The sequence below is a fragment of the Bactrocera neohumeralis genome, chromosome 3 (genome assembly GCF_024586455.1).
Source record: "Bactrocera neohumeralis isolate Rockhampton chromosome 3, APGP_CSIRO_Bneo_wtdbg2-racon-allhic-juicebox.fasta_v2, whole genome shotgun sequence".
In the NCBI taxonomy this organism is placed as follows: domain Eukaryota; kingdom Metazoa; phylum Arthropoda; class Insecta; order Diptera; family Tephritidae; genus Bactrocera; species Bactrocera neohumeralis.
In genome coordinates, this window is record NC_065920.1 from 73,241,791 (window position 1) to 73,263,478 (window position 21,688).

The following is a 21,688-nucleotide window of genomic DNA, read 5'->3' on the forward strand; positions in this document are numbered from 1 at the left end:
AGTGTTTGATAACCAATATATAACCCTTTTATAAGCAAAACTACAATTTTCAATATGAGTGTATAATAACCAATAGATAACCATTTTATAACCAAAACTAAAATTTTGCTCCAATATGAGTGGTTTCTATTATATCGCTTTTTTTCGCCTGTAAACTTATGAAAAGTTATTAGTTATGTTATTTTGCATTTTAGGTACAGGTTGCATTATAGAGTACCGAAAAATTAAAAAAAAAATATTTTTCATAATTTTATATTATGGGCTTTAAGTATTAATTAACAAGCATTGACAATTTGTTTTTAGTTTTTTTTTTAATTTAATTTTTTATTATTTAACAAAAATTTAATACTAAGTAAATTTATAACAACACAACCAAGGGTTAATTTATTGTACATTTTACTTTAGTTTATTATACTGAAGGTTTTTTTATTGCTATCTCTTTTACTTATGTTAATTAAGCTATTATAATAATATGTTTTTATATTGAGAGTATCATAACCGTTACTTGCTTACACAATTAATAACATTTAGTTTATCACGCCGGTTGGATATGAGTTAAAAGAAGGTGTTGATATTAACTAAATTTTATTTTAATTAAACTAAATTTATGTGCAGTTTTTAATTGTGAATATTTTATTATATTTTATATGTTATTTGTTTGTAAATAATTTTTGTCAAATCAAATTATTGCTGAAGTTTAGGCAGTCATATCTATCAATATGTATAGTATATAGACCATCAAAAGTGAGTTAAAATGAGTTTTTTAATTTTTTTTAATTATTAATACATATTTTTACATATTAGCTAATACTTTCAATTATGTAAACATTTATATAATATTTTTTATCTATACTTCATCTGACTTCGATCTGACTAACTACCTGTAAATAGTGAAATTTAAAAGTGTAAGCTGTACTTACAAGCAGAAAGTCAGGAAAAATGTAAACAAACCGCAAAACAAAACAAGAACTAAAACGAAAACAACATGAACAACAACTAAAACGATAACAACAACCAAAACGAAAACAAGTAGCATATCAGCGAGGATCGCTACGAAGGCTCTGCTAGTTTAGAATGCAAGGCGTTAACGAGCCGCTGCCGCGAGGACAGCTTAAAGGTGCGCACGAAAACGTAAACAAGTGCAGAACAATACTTGTTTGTGTCAAAATTAGTTAATGGATTGGATGTTGTTTTGCAAAAACATGTTTAGAAGAGAATCCCTGAAAAATAAAAATGAAAATGTAAACAAATGTTTTGTTTTGCATGTTGTTTTGCAAAAACATGTTTAAAGGAGAATCCCTGAAAAATAAAAACGAAAACGTAAACAAGTCTTTGTTTGTCCTGAGAGCGTTATCAGCTAAGAATGTGTGGCACTCTTAAAGTATGCTGATATCGCAACATTTTGTGGCATATAAATTAGTGCTGCCGAGGGCTAGCTAGATCATTACTAAGAATTCAAGCATTGTGACAACACATTGACTGTGCCGTGAAGAAAATTCAGAAGAAATTCCAGATTATTTCGTAAAAATTCTACACAAATTCACAAGAAGTTGAAAGTGTTACATTCCAAGAAATTCGTGCAAGGAACTGCTCAAGAAAATGGATCTATCTATGCATGAGAAAGCCGAGGACTATCTCTATCGCCACAAGAAGTTCGACCACGGCAAGCGTTCACGTGAAGAAGATGTATTACAAGAGCTGGATCAACTCAATCGCGATCGACGCTCGCCAGCGAACGCAACATTACTCAATCCACACACTTACGGTGTTGAGCGCGTTTCCACGCCATTCTCCACCGACTCGAATAGCTCTTCAGAATATATGGGCTTTGTGGCGCGCTTCAATGCCACCAGCACGCCAAGCAGCAAGCGACCATGTCTAATGTCCAGTGGTGCATCTGGCACATCCAATCCAAGCAGCGAGGATAGCGGCGTCGTAACATTAACACCTAAGAAAGGGGTAGCAGCAGCCAGCAAGTCCCAACCTGGTCAACAACGCAAACGCCTGCTAAAGCCATCATTGCTCGCACAACCGCCGAAGAAGAAACAGAAGATTGTGCAAGACGGCGGAGCAAAACAAAATTACACAACACCCAAAAAGACGGGTAACAACAGCGCCACCAGTCCTATCACCGGCAGCAGTGCCATTAATGTGTCCACCAACACAAGCGCCATTAGCACCTCGGCCAACAAGGGCAACAAAACAAATTTTCCGAACAAAAGTGTTAGCCCGATGAGTGCCAACAGCATTAAAGCAGTGCTGAAGCCCACAGAAGTCGGCACCTTGGAGTTGCCCAAAGGCGCTGATTCCCTCGTCAACAGCAGCGACCCTCAATTGGACGCGAGCGCTGTATTGTCACGCATTAGCGAGGATAAGCTGCGCAGCATTTGCACTTTTCACACGAATATGGTGCGCCAGTTTCCGAAGAAGGAGCGTTCGCTCAAGGATCAGGAGCGTCGCAATAAAAACACAATCGCTTGCCGTATGAGTCGTCGCATCAAAAAGCTGGAACAGATCGCTATCGAAGAAGAATGTAAGGAGCTTGAACAGCAACAGGAGGCAATGACGGAAGAGATATTGCGTGCTACAGCTTATCTGGAGCAATTGGAGCTGTTAATGGCACAAACACAAATTTCCGACGACGACGATTCCGAAATCGATGTCGTTAATATTAGCGATGAGCGATGTGACACTCCGGCTGCGGCAAGCGCATCGAAGCTGAACAACAAGCCTGTTGGTGTGCCTACGCTGCCGCCACCTGTTACGCGACCTGCCAGCAGCATAAAGCCCCATCCTTTCTCGATCGTAGGCTTATTGGGCAATCTGAGCCCAATAAATGCGTGAATGTAAGGTTTCTTTTTGAAGTATAGTTAACTTAGCAATAAGCCTTAAAATAGTTTTAATTAAATATACAAATATTTGTATATATTTATTACAACTACTTGTAGTTTTAAGTTAATGTTTTGATTCGAGGAATCAATTTCAAAAATTTAGAGGTTTATGCTAAGATTTAGAGACAAAGCTAAGATTATGTTTGTATTACTAAACAGTATTTATGTTTGTAAAAATATTTATTAAATTTTCTTAAAGTTTAACCTATATGTACTGTATTTAAAAAATATTGTGTCTTTGAGAATATGCTAACCCTGGTTGTGTTAAAATATTTCACGTAAATAAAAAGCTAAAATTTGTTTGCAAAGAATATACTTTGTTTTAAATATTTATAGACAATATATTTATATATTTATAGAAAAACAAATAATTAAATGTTAATATAAATGAAGAACAAAACACCCTTTTATCAATTTGCTGTAGGGACAAAAAAAAATTTTAGCTTTTATACTGTGGGCAAAATATAGTAAGACTTTTTAATGTAAATTTCGCGCGAAAACCCATTCGTCGAAATATTTCTTTTCTATGTTGGTATGACTGTCAGTGATATCTGTGCCAAATGTTACATAAAATAATTATTTTTGTTTAGTATACGCTTGTCTTTCTGAAGTACAAAAAGTGCATTCGGCGATTTGTGTGCGGAATCAAATTTCTGATGCCGAAACGTTCAGACATTAGGTGGTAATTGTTTATCGCAAGCAAGTATTTTTTATTGGTAACAATTTTTCAAAGAGGGTTGAGAACACTCGAACCACGTCCAGGGCGGTCATCAATATCTGATGATTAATACGTAAATAACGTATAGGTGATTGAGAATCGAGGATTAACAATCAGAGATCTTACTGACAATGTTGGATTATCGGAAGGATCAGTAAAAAACATTATAAATGATCTTTTGAGCCTAAGAAAAATGAAAGTACGATTGTTTGCAAAATCATTTTTTCGTAAAACAGCGTCGCGTTAAGGTCTGTGAAATTCAAGTAATACTTTCCGACTACCAGTATTTCATGAAACATATTATTACCATCGATAAGTCTTGGATCTATGCTTACGACCTGGTAATAGACGTTCAAACGGCCGAATATCATGGCATAGGTGAGCCGAAGCCGAAAAAGCACGTCGAAGCAGGTGAAAAATCGAGGTTATGTTGACAGTTTTCTTCGATTATCGAGGTGTGGTGCAGTCCGAACTCCTTCTGACCGTTCAAACTATCAACAAAGAATACTATTTGAGTGTTATACGTCGTTTGCGAGAAGCTATTCGCAAAAAGAGGCCCAAATTATGGGCCGACGACCTTTGGTTTTTGTACCACGATAATGCACCGTCGCTACTGAATTGATTCTTCGTAAGTTTTTGGCCACCGTATTTGCCTGATCTAGCTTTCGGCTATTCAGCAAACTCAAACGAATGCCACGAGGAAATCGTTTTGAATCAATTGAAGTCATTAAACGTGAATCGCTCCGCTCCGCTTGACTTTAACAACCGTTTCGAGGAATGGAAAAAAACATGGGCCAAGTGGGAGGGGGACGACAAAGATTTTGAAGAATAAATTAAAATTTTTAAAATTATGAAGAAAGTCTTACTATTTTTGCTCTTAATATTGGGTAGTCGAAAAAGTCTTTTCGTATTTCTAAACAAACTTCAACTTTTTTATATTTATAATAATAAATAAATAAACAAATTTGTTCCATTTCCTCATTTTTGAACAGTTGTAACTTTTTTTCAACTTCCCCGAATTTAATTTTGGTTAAATGATGCTTAAAATCTCACCTTTCCAACACTTTATGGTAAAACACAATGTGAAATACGAAAAGACTTTTTCGACTACCCAATATTTGCATATAACCTGACTTCAATTGTCACTTTGCTCAAAACTTTATAAAAATTATTAGGCTTTTTATTCTTTTAAGTATTTTTAATAACCGCGAAGGTATCGATTTATTAAAAAAATATTTATTGCCAGTAACATAGGAGCTGAAATGCCATGGAAAATCGATTTGATTGAAAAAAATCTTATATACTTCAATTATATATCGGAACACATAGCTGCGTGTGTGTTGCAAAACCGTTCGTCGTGTTCGTAATGAAAAACACTATACCTACTAAGATATATTTCAGATTATTTTAAAAATATTCGAAGTGTTGTCGCGTATTTTTCAAAGCACTCGCGTTATTTTCAATAATTCTAACAAGTCATCTAGGCAATACTAAGTGACATATCGCGCATCCTTCAGTGCAATTTTTGAGAACAATTTTATTTTGTTAGAAATCAGGAAAATGTCGGGCCTTGACTGGCTGGTGCGCTGCAAGTTTTCAACTGAAAGTCGACATGCCAAAATTGCCCGATATCACACCAATGACTGTACTACGTAAGTGTGCTGAGTTTCAAAATATAAAAGTTTTATTACAGTATATAAATCTGGATTCAGAAAAGTATAAGGAAAATGTAATATAAACTAATGTGAAATCCAAGAAATGCTTTCTTAACAATTTATGTGCTAACATATAATATGACTAACATCTAGTTAAATGAAGCATCAAAGAAATGTTCAACGAAAGTTTCTTACATCGATTGCCAAATATTTCAACAAAAAACTTGAATAACTGTATGGTATACTGCGTTATATCATAGAAGTGGCGTTTTTCGAAGAGGTTTTCATTGTTCTTCAACGATAAACTGATAATGATAGGAGAAATAACCTTTAGCGGCAACGGCTCCGTTTTAATCCTTTTGTGTACAGATTGTCAAAAATTTCAACTCAATTGCGAATAACTGTATAATGCGTTATAAAGCAGAAGAGGTGTTTTTTCGAAGAGGTCTTCATGATAAACTAGCAGAAATAGTAGAAATAATCTTTAGCGGCAAAGGCTCCGATTTAACCCTCATGTGTACAGAAAGGAAAATTTTTTATTTCGATTGTCAAAAATTTCAACTATAAGTCCGAATAACTAAAAACAGCCTTTTTTCAAAATTTTTTTCTCATATAAAAATTAAATATTTTTTTAGAATTTTTTACTGTTACAAACATGCACTATTAACAAAGAAACTATTAAATTTTTGAAAAAAATATTTTAAACTCGACCATTAGGAGGCCATTTTTGGTGACCCCTCGGAAAAAATATGCGCTCGCGTTGGCAGGATAACTGCTTACAGGATCATCTAAAGTGAAAAAATATGTGTTTTAGTTAAAACCTTTACTTAGAAATTGGACGAAAGCAAAAAATTGAAAATTTGATTTTTGGCAGACATTTTTACAAAAAATTAGAAAATTTCAGTGAAAATTTTGTGATATTTTTCTTTCAAAAGTTGTTCGAAAAAAATTCTTCATCCTTTTAAATATCAATATAATTTCAACATGTAAAAAATCTTGTTTTCTTTAAAAATATCATAACATTTGAATCAGTAAGGATACGTTGTTTTAAATACGGATTCTTGCAGAGCTGATTTCTAAAAATCTGAACTCAGCGACATTTTTTTCTTCTTTCAAAAAATCATAGATTTAAGAGCTTACAAATAAAAATATAATTTTTTTAAATTAATCCTACGAATGAAGATAACAAAAAAGTTAATAAAAATAAATATTTGTTCAAAAGTTATTAGAATTATTATGACACGGCGCTTTTTAGGAATTTTGGTTTTTTGAATTAAGATTGCACAAGAATATATAAACTGAGTGATTTTAACTTAAATTAAAATATTTATTTACCATTTCCCATAACCACAATTGGAATGTTTAATTTTACAAAAATTTGCTAAACTTTTTGTTTATATGAAATTCGTCACGAACCTGCATATATCAATTTATGAGTCGTCTAACTGCAGCTAATGCGAATTTAAGTGATTTCAATAAAAATAGCAATTATTAGTGGTCTAATTGAATTATTTCCGGTATTTACAACTATGTAGTTTGAATTGATATTAAAATTAAGCATTGCAAGCTGGCAGTGTGCATACAAATCGCATGCGACAAAAATGTTATGGGACAAATAACTATAAATATCATGCGATAAATTTATAACTAGTCATTCAATAAAAAGTTGATTTGAGGTTGGAAAGTATTTATATATAAATTATGATTATTAAATTAAAATATTATTATTATATAATTAAATTAGTGACCTAAACTTCGCTGTAGAACTCAGAAAAACAAGTTTTAGAAATAAAATTATCACGGAAGAGACACTTTTATTTCGGAATAAAAAAAAATGTAAGAGATGAACGCCATTGAGAAACTATACTTTATAGGACTGGTCTATTTGGTAAAATTTGATCAGATGACAAGTAGAGCTTGCATCTCTTCTTTCTACCTTCCTCTGTCTTTTTTTGACCTTAAAAACTGTACTGAGAAAGTCCAAGCTGCAATTCCAGGTCTAAAATGTTACAGTACTGCTCAAAGATTTTATGAGAAGGTTTTTACAACATAAGGACTCAAAGGTAAGCCATTGGTCTAATAGACAACTATACTAGATAACTATACTTTTAGAGCAATGGTTTATTTTTGGGTCCGAAGAGTCACCCCTGTTAAAACAAATGTTTGATATTAGACGGAAGCAGTCGTTGAAGTCGTCGAAGTTGGCTTTAATATTAACGTTTATTGTTATACTCATCATAATGCAAAATAATGAAGATAAGTCCACAGAATTTTGGTCCAGCTCTAAAGACAACATCGTCTGCAAGTTAAGAAATAATGATCATAAAACAAGAAAAACCGTTAACTTCGACCGCACCGAAGCCGTAATACCCTTTAAAAGTGCACTTCTTGTAGCATAAAAGCTTGCAAAAAGAATTTTTTCTTAATTTTGACCGATCAGTTTGTATGGCGGCTATATGCTATACTGATTTGATCTGAACAATTTCTTCGGATATTGCCCCATTGACTTGAGTAACAATTCATGGCGAATTTCAGGAAGATATCTCCTCAAATTAAACATTTTTCCATACAAGACTTTGATTTTATCCAAAAAATTAACAGTTTCTTTAAGAGCAAAAAATGTGTGCAAAGTTTGAGATCGATATCTCGATCGATATCGAAACTGAGTGAGTATTTTTCGTATATACAGACACACCTGGCCAAATTTTCACAACTTGACATGATTATTTATTCACATACCTACTTTTCAAGGTCTCCAACGTTTCCTTCTGTCATTCTGTAATTGTGCCTAATTGTTTAAGAAGTTCATGAAAAGTCTTGCCAAACCTCTTGTCAATTTAGTTGAGAACGAATTCGAAAAATAATGTTAAAAAAATGTTGTAACAGTTTCATTATCATTTTAGAGGTTATATCAACACCGAAAAAGAGTAATTTTTAAATGGAAAAACTTAATCTACTTTTTCTTCGAGAACTTGCTATTCTATCTTTTTTGGAGAAGTCACTTTTTTAGAGAAAACAATATACAAAAAAAAGTAAATGTTTTGCTGCTTTTCCTGGCTTGTTTTGCGAGCTTCGTACAAAGTGAGGCCAAACAGTGTACTAAATAGGCGTAACGACAATTTCAAAGCAACAAAACTGAAATTTTAAGTTAAAATTCGTAATTGATTTAAAGTAAACATTTGAAGTATATGTCAGCACTGAAACATATCAAAGTCGTTAAATGTGTCCCAACCTAATTAAATTGATGTCAACGAAAGCAAAATCAGAAAAAATCTAAACTATTATTTGAGAATTTCGGAATTTTTATGAGTAAGCTTAAAAGCATTAGCTTCTGAATGACACACATACGTAATAACGTTTGAAACATGCTTAGAGCAATGCCAAGGCAATTATGTTGGCGATGTGACTTCGCCGATACGAGAACGAGTAAACACGTGCGCGTATGTACGCATGTGTGCCAAGGACCTGTGTCACTAACCGCACTGACCACGACAATTAGAATTAGCAATTCCAAGTTGTTGTTGTTACTCTTATAAAGTATTAATGTCACCATTTAAGTTATTTAATTGCTAGCAATATATTATTGCTTATTGCTATAATTGCTTATTGTTATTACTTGCCTAATATTATTATTGCTTACATTATTTTCATTTATTTTAGCGCCTGGTATACCTACATGCGTGGGCACTAATTTAGATCTCAATGCATGCATTATGAATGGACTAAAAGAGGTGAAACCACGTCTCAAGAATGGCATTCCTGAATTAAGTATACCACCCCTAGATCCCTTGGTCATAGCAAGTCGTAAGGTGGAAATGAGCGACGATTTCGCAAAAGGCTCCTTGAACGTACAGAACTTGATTATAAAGGGTATAAGTGAGATCACTGTGGAGAATCTAAATTTTGAAATATATGACGATCACGTGAAGTTGCAATTGACTACAAAATCGCCAAACATTGAAAAACAAGGCACTTTCCAAGGAGAGTTGGCGGCAGAAAGTGTGAATCTGCAATCCGAGGGGCAGTTCTCTAGCAAATTGAGTAAGTGAAAGGGAAGAGAGAAATTAAGTGTGCATATTTACATGCTTTTCATGTTGTTTATTATTAGCTGATTTGCAGCTGGACATCGAGGCAGAAGGTGATCTCACAGAGCGTGATGGTCATAAATACTTGCATTTGAGGTCATTCAATGTTGTACCAGAAATCGGTGATTTGGAATTCAATGCCGACAATTTAGTGTCAGATGAAAGCTTAAGTAAGTGTGAAAAGAATATTGTTTAATTTTTATTAAAAAACAGAATTTTTCGACTATCCAATATTTATATAAAATATATTAACATTTATAATTTTTATTGATAACTTCATTTTATAATTTTTCTTTACAAATACCTTGTGTTTATGCTATTTTCTATATTAATTTATTTTAGGGTTTATCGATATGTAATCCGATATGTTTTAAAAATTATTTTTGTCGATAAATATACATTTCTCGGCCCTATTTAAAAATTTTCTTATCGAAAGCTTTATTTATTGAAGTTGAAAATTTTTATATTAAAGTAACACCTAAAATAAATAAAAGTTTATCGATAAATATCGCTTATTCATTATTTTCAATTTCAACGATAACAAATTTGATATTTTTTCTTTTTAAAAATTTATCGAAAAACATAGAATTGTCATATTTTGACCTTGTTTTCATGGTTTTTCTTATATTAATTTCCTTAAATGTTTATCGATATATAATCCGAAATATTTTTAAAAATTATTTTTATCGACATTTTTTTCAAATTTTTATACAGATACCTTACTTATATGATATTTTCTATATAAATTTCATTTAATGTTTATCGATCTATAATTCGATATATTTTTTAAAATTATTTTTATCCATAAATATAAATTTGTCACTCTTATTTGAACATTTTCCTATCGAAAGATCTGTTAATCAAAGTTAAAAATATTGATTGTAAGGTAATTACTAAATGAAAGAAAAATGTATCGATCAATATCGCTATTTCATTAATTTCAATTTCAATGATTATAAATCTGATCTTTTTCCTTTCAAATATTTATCGAATAATATAAAATTATCTGTTTTTTAATTTTACCCGGCTTTTATTGTATTTTCTATATTCATTTTCTTAAATGTTTACCGATATATAATCGGATATATTTTAAAAATTACTTTTATCCATAAATATAAATTTTTCGGTGCTATTTGAATATTTTCTTTTCGAAATATCTATTTATCAAAATTAAAAATTTTCTATAGTAATTTATTTTAGGGTTTATCGATACATAACCCGATATTCTTTTCAAATTATTTTTATCGATAAATAGAAGTTTCTCAATATTATTATATAATTTTCTTTTCGTAGGCTTTATTTGTTAAGGTTGAAAATTTTAATTTTAAGATAATTCCGAAATTAACTACTAATTTTATCGATAAATTTCGTTTATTCATTCTTTTCAATTTAAACGATATAAAATCTGATTTTTTTCTTTTCAAATGTTCATCGATACGTTTACAATTTTCTCTGTTTTGTATTTTTAGGTATTTTTTATACAAATAATTGTATAAATTTTGTTTTTGTAATTTCTTTATTAATTTCTTGTATTGCATTTCGCTCTCGGCATAACTTTTTCAACCCAATTAAATATATACATTAAACTTATGACATTTTTTTCTTATTTATTTTTAGATTCAGTTATTTTGGCCCTTATAAACGCCATTTGGCGTCCATTCTACAAATTACTGGTAAAAAAAACGCACTCAACTTGGGAACCCATTGCTTTGTTCGTAGCTAATGCATATTTGAATGCTGTGCCATTTGACTTGTTCATTGATACGCCTTAAAAAAATGAGCAGTACGTTACTATAAACACTTAATGTTTTGAAAATATTCTATATGTATTTAATCGAAATGAATGTACACGTTGTTAATAAAAGAGTTCTACAATAATAAATGTTTTTGTTTTCAGCTGCTAGATGATACTCATACTTAAACTGTTAAATCCACTTGAGGATTATACAAATCCGAATTTTTGGTTTGTATATACATATATCAAATGTACACATACAAACATATGTTCTCCGAAAGTTTGAAGTTTGTCCGGTAAATATTTCTTCAATATTTCGGGATTTGGCAAACCTAGTGTTGCAATCTGGCAACTTACAACTTTATCGAAAAGTTTGACAACTTTGATGTATGAGCGCTATTTGCGTTGTTTACAGTAACCTAGAATATTCATCTCGGCAAAAGAGTGAATTAAATCGCGAACATTTTTGCGCAACAGTGCACCGATGAACTTGATTAAATTTTTTTCCATGACGCTTCATTAAAGTGCAATGTTTTTCAATAGTAAGGTGAATGCAATCGAGGTCGAGGACGACTCCATTTGTCTGCAAGTGATTTTGAAGAAATCAGGAAAACAACTGCAATTTTGATCACTCAAAACATTGATTTGATGAGTTATTCCCTGTATAGTCTTCAATTGGCACCGAATGACTTCTTTGGTACAGCAGTGTGAGACCAGCATAACTTCAAATGCGGCGGTTGGGCAAGTGCGTATTGCCAATGAAACGCAGAAGCAGGCGAGTCATATAGTTGAAGGCCTACCAAAGACTGCGTTGCCTTCTATGCCCAAGTAACCGCTCCGTAAGCGACAATAGGCCGTACGATCATGGTATACACTCACCTGGCTTGGAGCCTCAGGATCTGCCGGCTAGTCGTCTGCATATCATGAGTGCCTTGGTGGCTATGGGCAGTGTTAATTCCATGTGCTTATTCCACCGTAAGGTTGAGTCTAAAAACGTTTAAAGTCTAAAAAAGTTGAGTGTAAAAGGGGCTATGGTTGTTTTTGACTGGTTGATATTTAACCCTACCGTATTGCACCTTCCCTTTACTAGACTTGAGCGCTTTTGGACTATGTCGCAGAGAGTGTTCTCAAATTTACCTCGCGCCATTATGACAATGTCATGGCGTACCCCTGACACAGAAACTCATTGCTTGTGAGGAACTCAAAAAGCGCATCTACATACTACTAGACTGCATAGTAGGGGATATAACTCCACCCTATGAGCAGCCCCTCATAGTGCCAAGACCAATCTTACTCTCCTCCACAGTGGTTTTAGCTATCCTAGTACGCAATATAGCCTCTATCCATCTGTATACTGGAACGCCACATTCCTTTTCTTCAGTGCCTTGATGACGCTTGCGTGGGACGCATTATCAAAAGAACATTCGGTGTACAGTAACGGACAATGAAATCTGGAAAACCCGTGGGTTTGTTTTTAAAATTCGATTGTAACCAACAAGTGTAATTTTCTGGCGAAAGGTTTATTCTTTCACATAAATTTGTGCTCTGTACACGTTTTATAATAACTTTTAGTTTTTTTTCAATAGTTTCAAAATTTATTTCGTGTTCGTGCTTCGTTCGTGCTTCGTTCAAGCTTACATATTATTAGAATCTAAGCGAATTTTAAAGCAGGTTTGTTTTGGATGTACTTTAAATAAAAGAGGATTTTTAATAAAGAATGAATAATAATAGTTAAGTCGCTATATCCAAATAAGTCTGCTATATAAAATGTTAAATCGGAGGTACACAAAATTCCTGTTGGCATTCGATAGAAGAGACTATAGGAAAATGATTGGAATACTAACTGGTCACTGTCTGGTGACAGAATGGAGCTGATAGATCGAGAAGACTGCAGGAAATGTCTACAGCAAGGCAACAGGGAAACAATGGATTATCTCTTGTGCACTTGTTCCGCATTAGCAAGACTACGCTGTAAGCATCTGGGTTTCTCATGGTATGCTACGCTGAAGGAGGTATCGATAGTGAGGCCACAGAGTCTGTTAAAACTGACAGGCATCATTAAGGATGACTACTTCTCATGAATCTAGTAACTGAACTCCATCAGGTATCGCAAGGGACCATAACTGGTTTTTGCGTGGCTTATTGGCCTACCAGACTAACCTATGTAGATAACTGAACGAAAACATATATATTTTTTTTCTTCCTGCTTATTTTCCTTTAATTGAGAACTTACAGAAACCAGTTATTATTAACTATATACTATTTAACAGAGAAACAATGAATAACAAACAATTTAAAATAATAGAAATATTATATAGTTACCTTATGTAATTATTCCACATAAACCACTTTTTATATGAAATAAAGGCATTTGTGTAAGTGAGCGTTAGTGCTGTGTATTAAAGCACAAAAAGTTGCATGCTGCATATGGCCAATAATTGAGCATCGGATCGTGCTTTTAAATGCAGATATTTCAGATTGCGCTATGACATATTTATGCACACACAAATACAGCACATATCTAAATATGATATGTATACCGATTTATACATATGTATATATACACATAAATAATAGTTAGCCGGTTAGTTTTGTGTGTTTGCAAGTAAAATCGCAAGACATTATAATCAAATCAATTTTATTCTTATTGGAAGGTGCCATAAAACCAGCTGCAGCATTGCAGTTGCATTCAGAAGCCGGTCAGTTGTGGACGCGTCCACCAAGTGTTTGGTGTTTGTGGTGCATTTCTTAAACGATAAAAGCATAGTAAAGAGTTTGAACTGCAGTGGAGATTTTCAAAGCGCATGCGCGCCTATAAATCGTGAAAAAAAAACAATAAATAATAAAACAACGGAAATTTTGTGTTCAATAAAAGTACAAACATGCATTTGAGACAAGTTTTGGGTCACGCGTGTGTTTTCGTTTTCTTCTGCTGGAGCGTGTGCGCACAAGATGTGACCACAACATCTGCAGCAACCGCAGCAACAACAACAAATGTTGCTTTAGAAACATCAGCAACAACAACAAGCACTACATTAGAGGGCGCTAGCACTGCTGAAATATCAAGCACCGCCAGCTCTGTGCCTGCAGTCACCCCTCCAACCACTATATCTGTTAAAACGAGCGATGAGACTAAAGCAGCCGACAGCGTTGCGAATGCTAATGCAGCAGCAAGTGCTTCGAAGCCGAAGAAATATTTTACAGGTGAGAAAAACATTAATGTTACTACTATATAAAGAGAATAAAAGTATTTGATAAAATTGAAGAAAAAGTGTTGAAAAGTATAAGTGACCAATCGCAATACAAATAGCATACATTCAAAATAATATATTCGTAAAAAAAATAAAACAAGTTTGATAGTTAATCCTCAATCTTAGTTTGTTAAAAGTCGCGTCAAGTGCAGGCATCCTGACTACTCTTCTTGAATTTAGCAAGTGAACTCCATCTGGTCTCGCACAGAACCAAACTGGTCTATGCTTATTGCTGGCTTATTGGCTTACCAGATTAATTTAACCTAACGTAATCCTCCATATTAAAAATCTATTACACTTAGAATACTGTCTATTAAGTTTGGCGCTTGGTGTGTAACACCTGGAAGGAAGCGTCGGAGACCGCCTGTTAATCTGCCTGCCAGTATAAAGGTTATCTAGTCCTTCAGTTTTTCAGATATCAATACAAAATTTTGCATACGCCCTTCTCTCGCCGAGAACCTACTTATTTGTCGGAATCACCGATATCTGATAACTATAACATATAGCTGCCATACAAACTGAACGATGCAAATCAGCTACTTGTATGGAAAACTTTTTTGTTTGACAAGATATATTCATGAAATTTAGCATACATTACTCTTTAAAGCAAGGCTATAATTTCTGAATAATTCATTTAGATCGGCGCACTATAGCATATAGCTGTCATACAAACTGACCGATGAAAATCAGGTTCTTATATGTAAAAGATGTTTATTTGATAAAATATCTTTACACAATTTACCAAAGGCTATTGTGGAAAGCACTGCTACAATATCCGAAAATATTGAACTAATTGGCACACTGTAGCAAATAGCTGTCATACAAACTGACCTATCAAAATCAAGACCTTGTAGGAAAAACTTTTTTATTTGATAAGATATGTTAACTAAATTTGACATAGGTTATTGTCCAAGGCAAGTCTTTAATATCTGAACATATTGTTTAGATCGGACAACTATAGCATATAGCTGCAATACTAATTGAGCGACTAAAATCAAGAGAAAGATCTTTTTATACCCTTTTAGTCTATAATAAATGCACCTGTGAAGAGTATTATAGAGTTGGTGCAGCCGATGTTAACGTTTTTACTTCCCTTTTTGATTCAAATCCGCAGTTTAGTAGACAAACAGTGCGATCGCCATATATACGTAGATGTATACATACATACATATAGACACTACCATCACAACATGTCTGTGCGCTTTTAAGTCTAATTCTACCAAGTATGCTTAAAAACATGACATATAAACCAATTATAAGCACATAATTATCTAATTAGTAATTCGCCGCACACCGTGTCGTATAAGTAACCTTTCCTGCTGCTAACTTTACATGACCTGCTTCAACACATCAGATGCTTTCTGCTATATTTACTGCTTTTGATTGTTGCAGAGCATGAAATATTGAAATAATTTTGGCTAAAATAAGACTTTAATTAAAAAAAAATATAAAAAAAATAGAAAAAAATATTAAGAAAAAAAAATTTTTAAATTAAAAAAAAAATATTTTAACAAAAGTATTTAAAAAAAAATACTGAAAAAAATATCAAAAATTTTTTGTTTTTAATATTGACGGCTTTGTTAGTAGAAAAACAATCAGATTCAATTTATTTACATATTGCGAAATAATAATTCGACCTCCACACAATTCAAAATCAAATACGATAATTGATTTCAGCTTTTAACGCAAAAGTTCTTAATTTCATGTGCGCTTTAGTGTTCGCTGTACAAGTATGTGCGTGAATGTATGTATGTATATTATAGTATAGTAGATATATGTGCAACTGTAACATTAACCGTGGCTTATTTCTACTCAGTGTATGTTGTTGTTTACTTATTTACATGTGTACACTCTAAGCCGCACAACAACAACAACACCAACAATTGTAGCGCGTCATAATCACAGCAGCCATTTAAATGAAGGTCAGCCGCTTCGAAGGCAGCATTTCAAGCGCACAATTGTGTGACCTTTGATATGCGCTGATTACGTGCCTACTAATTTACAATTATCCATTCTAAGATCACTTCGTACACAGATGAATTTATGATATTGACGCAGGGCAAATTGTGTAGGCTTTTTTATTCTGCGCAAGTTAATAATGCGAATACTAGTTCATTGTTGCAATTATATATATAAATATATATGTGCTTATGCTTGTATATTATTAAGCTAAATTTGCGCTGAAATAATGCGCTAGATGTTGTTAGCGCTTTCACATATACATATATTTACTTAAGTAGCACTGATAAGTGTAGACAAAATTTATGATTCATATACATTGTATTATATTGTAGTTGTAAGGTAAAATGCGAAATAATGAAAGTGAGTAGTAAAATGTTTTCTGTGAAGATAAGGTATTTATTCAATTGCACATTTTCGTACTAGGTTAGGTTAGGTTAGGTTACTCTGATAGGCCAATAAGCCACGCATAGATCAGTTTGGTTCATTGTGATGTCAGATCGAGTAGAGTAGTCATCCTTTCGGATGCCAGATGGACTTCAGTTACTAAGTCTAAGAGTAGTCATCGTTTAGGATGCCTGCGCTTCACGCGAATTTTAACAGACTCTGTGGCCTCACTATCGATATTTCCTTCAGTGTATCATACCGTGGGAACGCCAAATGCTTACGGTGGAGTCTTGCCAATGCGGAACAAGTGCACAAGACGTGTTCCATGTTTTCCTTGGTGCTTTGCTCTAGACACTTCCAGCAGTCTTCTCAATCTTTTAGCACCAATCTGTGGGCGTTTATATCGAGTGCCAATAGGAATTTTGTGTACTTTAGTTATGCACAATGCATGGGTTTCTCAATGTTGAGCACGTTTTCGGTTAGCCGCACGCCATTTTTGGCAATCTCAATGCCTTTGTGTCCTGGCACCCAGCAGAAGTGAAATTGCTTATTTCTGGCAACACTTTCCACTGCTGCCCTGCTTCCTAAATGAGCGTACTAAAAAATAACTGTTCAATTTGATACTGTTCACTTAGGTTTTTCTGTCTGAGTACAGTACAGTTTTGTGCCAACTAGGCAGATTTTTTCGGTTAAAATAATCTGAAACTAAAAAAATAAAAAAAAAAATTAATATTTTTATTTCACATGAATATAGATAATTATCAAAGGACTAGTCAACATTTTAGACTAAACAAGTAAGGAAGGGCTAAGTTCAGGTGTCACCGAACTTTTTATACTCTCGCATGATAAAGTGATAATAATTTACATATTTTTTTATTTTGCTGTAAAATTAATTAGATTAGATCAGTTTGTGTACTTTGAGTATTGAATTGTATTTTCATTTCCTAATGTATATATTATACAGAGAAGGCATCAGGTGGAATTCAAAATAGCTTTATATTGGAAGAAGGCGTGGGTGTGAACCGATTTCACCCATATTTCGTACATGTCATCAGGGTGTTAAGAAAATATTATATACCGAATTTCATTGAAATCGGTCTAATAGTTCCCGAGATATGGTTTTTGGTCCATAAGGTCCCATTTTCAATTTTTAAAAAAAGCCTGGGTGCAGCTTCCTTCTGCCATTTCTGACGTTTTTTGTCATTCATTGTATATGGAAATGCCTGAAGGAAACGACCCTATAGAATTTGGTTGGCATAGCTATAGTAGTTTTCGAACAAAAACCTTATTAGGGGACGGGGTCACACCCACTTATATATGCCCCTCCCTAATGCGATCCTTTGTGCCAAATTTAACTTTAATATCTTTATTTATGGCTTAGTTATGACACTTTATAGGTTTTCGGTTTTCGCCATTTTGTGGGCGTGGCAGTGAGCCGATTTTGCCCATCTTCGAACTTAACCTTCTTATGGAGCCAAGAAATACGTGTACCGAGTTTCATCATGATATCTCAATTTTTACTCAAGTTACAGCTTGCACGGACGGACAGACGGAGACAAACATCCGGATTTTAACACTACGCGTCACCCTGATCACTTTGGTATATATAACCCTATATCTGACTCTTTTAGCTTTAGGACTTAAAAACAACCGTTATGTGAACAAAACTATAATACTCCCTTAGCAACTTTGTTGCGAGAGTATAAAAAAGATGGCGGCAGAAAAAGTAGTTTTTTAGCTTACAAAATCAAAAATATTATCAAAAATCTTATTCCTTCGGACATTATCTGATAAACTTAACCTAGACATTTGAAAAAGGAACTGCATTTGCACATTTGTGAATTTGTTTGCTTTTTTGAAACAAATGAAACACAGAATATTTATTTATTCTTGAAAACGGGTTCACAATTGTGACCTTTTTTGACGGATGCTCTCACGCAAACGCCTCAATACGGCCAAATTGAACTCTTTTTTGACCGTCTGCCTCTCCAGAACAAATTCACGATGCACCAAACCCTGAATATTGAAAAAAAAAATGAAAATCACCTTGATTTTTGTGCAGCGTTGGCGTGGTTTTTTTTTTGGTTTCGGCCCATTTTTTCCCACCCAATTCCGATCATTGTTGACTTGTTCGCATGTCAAACTCATAAACCCATGTCTAATTGGCACTTATAATGTTCTCCATGAATGTGGAATCGAAATTCGTACGATCAAGCATTTCCAAAGAGAAGTGCTTTCGGTACTCTTTTTGAAAAGAAATGCAGCTTTATTGGGATGAGGCGAGCAAGAACGAGTTTCATACTCAAAATATTCACCAAAATCATTACAACGGACTTGCGAGAGATGTCGAACTCTATTTCCATCTCTCTAACACTTTACTGTCCATTTTCAAGCAACATATTCTTCACTTTTTTAATATTTTAATCAGTTGAAGAGGTCGAAGGTCGTTCAGAACGAAGCATATTTTCAAAGATCTCCCGATCGTCTTTTAAAGGCCTTGTACCACTCGTAGGCTTCTGTTTTTGATAAAACCGAATTAGCGTAAGTCTTTTCCAACATTCGCAATGATTCTGCATTAATTTAGTTAGAAATATAAAGTTTGAGTCAAATTCTTTGTTCGATATTTTTATCCATTGTAAAAATCGCAACGCACTACTGAGCTGTATCGACTTAGCAACTGCTGTTAACAAACTGGCTGATAGATGGCATTCCTATTTAGCGTAGTAATTAAAGTCAGTCCTATCAACTTAGCAAAATAAATTTCTTGGAAATATCATTTACCCGGGAATTCAGTTATAATATCCGGGTGCTTTTTTATTACAATATACAGTTTTGGTTAAGGGAATAAGTCCAACCTTTGTCAAGTGATCAAGTCATTTACGAGAAGTGTTGACTTCTTTCTGTCAATCAGAGAAATCGGTGGCAGAAGCACATCGAGTACTACAAAAAGTTTACGGAGCTGCTTCCCCAAGTGTAACAACGTGTCGTGGCTGCTTTCGTTGCTTTAAATACGGCGATTTCGATATTACCAACCATCCGGTGAAGGAAGAAAAACCTTTAATCGTCAACTAGAGACGTTTTACCATGGGGATCCATGTCAAATGCAACAAGAGCTTGCTACAGCATTGGGAGTCGCCTGCTAAGCTATTTCAAAGCGACTACATGTGCTGGGAATGTTTCAGAAACAAGGAACTTGGGTTCCTGATGATTTCAATACAAGGAAAAAAAGTGATTTTGCTACATGGCAACACTCGACCTCACGAAAACACTTAAATAAGAAGTCCTATCCCACCTCTTATATTATTATTATATTATTATCTGTTCTTAGTTAATAGCTTTTCAATAACATGAAATTTTTGAATTTTTAACTTTTAAATTTAATACTAACGCTTTCATGTCAGTTTAACGCTAATTACAATTTTGACAATTTTTTAAAAATCCCTTAAAAGTAATATTTTAAAAGCCAAGGATTAAAATCATTTAATGAAATATTCTTCAGAATATTTTATTACCGTTTCTCATTAAGGTACAGTCTGTCTTCAGAGGCCTAAAATGTAAATACTTTTTCGTTTCAGGTTTGTTTTGAAAATATTTGTTTCTTTGCCTTTAACACGACTATCGAACAAAAATCACAAGGTTCAAACGACTATAGAATAAAACTATAGCACCTTGAATTTGATTGATCTCATATGAAAGCCATTAATCCCCAATTTTTTAATATTATTCTACATGCTTTATGCCTTATTGGCCGTCTAAAAATCACAAATCGTTCTCACAACAAAATAATAAATTTTATTATAATTGCGAAGGAATTTAAATCAAAAGCAAAGCCTTGTGATAGTAGCATTCTATACATAGATCTCAGATCACAACTTTAAATTATTACATCAAGGAACTTAATATTTGAATGTTTTAATTTTTCATACTTCATTAATTATATTCCATTATTATTTATTTTCCAGTTGGCGATCTACCCGTTTGCAAACAAAGCAGCCCTGAATTAAACGACTGCATGAAAAATCTCTTACAAAAGTCCTTGCAACGCCTGAAAAACGGCGATCGCGATTTGAATATACCGATAATCGATCCGTACAAGCTAAATCGCACGACATTTCAGTATGCCAGTGGCACCATACGCGGACGCATAATAATGCGTGATGGACTCACATATGGATTTTCGAAATTGGAAATCAAATCGCTCGACTTTAAAATAAATGGTAATAAAGTCTCAATAAAATCGCTCTCATTTGTGCCAGTGATAACAATCGTGGGCAATTACAAGGCAGAATTAATACTAAACAATATACAATTGCGGCCCAAGGGTGTCTTCAATGTGTCGCTGGGTGAGTTGCTATATTTGATGAATGTGAATTTAATGCGATAAATTTTTTTGTTGTTATTTGCAGTGAATGTGAATATTGACCAATCATATGAGGGTACTTTCTACGAGGCGGATGGTCATCGTTTTGTGCGCATGAGCAGATTCCACGCTGAGCCTAAGGTTGGCGACTTTAAACTGTCGGCCACTGGTGTGTTTCCCGACCCAACATTGAGTGAGTGAAATTTATTATTAAATTAGGAATGTGGCGTTAAAAATAATCCTTTTTTTTGCAGATGAGCTTGCTGTAAATATTGTGAATCAATATTGGCGTCAAATCTTTCAAGTTTTCTTGCCCGAAACACGTCAATACTGGGGCCCAATGCTGCTGCAACAGCTCAATGATGTTATGTCTGTTGTGCCATATGATGTTTTTGTTGTTGATTAATATTTTTACTGAGGTAGTGGTTTTGAGTTGTACTGTTCAGTTATTGGTGAAATTATATAGCAGCAGAGCAAGTTCGGCGCTTAAGTCTTTTGTTATTACCTTCATTGGTAGACGCCGGCGTTGCAAAATGGAAAAAATCTTGAGAGTATTAAGTGCTTGTAATTGTTATGACTTTCATTTTGTAATGCAATCGCGTTTTTGTAATTTTTAATAAAAAAGAAATTCTAATTATAAACGTTTT

General features: G+C 33.6%; 3 protein-coding genes across 3 annotated transcripts; all 3 read left to right on the forward strand.

The window, feature by feature from the left end:
• The first annotated feature begins 542 nt into the window (after positions 1-542).
• Positions 543-2,855, forward strand: LOC126753178 (uncharacterized). Its single transcript, XM_050464410.1, has 2 exons — positions 543-744; positions 892-2,855. The coding sequence occupies exon 2, from the start codon at positions 1,600-1,602 to the stop codon at positions 2,842-2,844; it is 1,245 nt and encodes a 414-aa protein (XP_050320367.1). The 5' UTR covers positions 543-744; positions 892-1,599; the 3' UTR covers positions 2,845-2,855.
• A 947-nt stretch (positions 2,856-3,802) lies between these two features.
• LOC126753751 (uncharacterized) lies at positions 3,803-11,130 on the forward strand. The gene is made up of 5 exons (XM_050465420.1): positions 3,803-3,808; positions 5,159-5,261; positions 8,925-9,305; positions 9,373-9,519; positions 10,967-11,130. Exons 1-5 carry the CDS (start codon positions 3,803-3,805, stop codon positions 11,119-11,121), a joined length of 792 nt encoding a protein of 263 aa, XP_050321377.1. The 3' UTR covers positions 11,122-11,130.
• Positions 11,131-13,750: 2,620 nt separating this feature from the next.
• LOC126752967 (uncharacterized) lies at positions 13,751-21,682 on the forward strand. The gene is made up of 4 exons (XM_050464020.1): positions 13,751-14,288; positions 20,644-21,024; positions 21,088-21,234; positions 21,296-21,682. The coding sequence occupies exons 1-4, from the start codon at positions 13,967-13,969 to the stop codon at positions 21,445-21,447; spliced, it is 1,002 nt and encodes a 333-aa protein (XP_050319977.1). The 5' UTR covers positions 13,751-13,966; the 3' UTR covers positions 21,448-21,682.
• Positions 21,683-21,688: the final 6 nt, after the last annotated feature.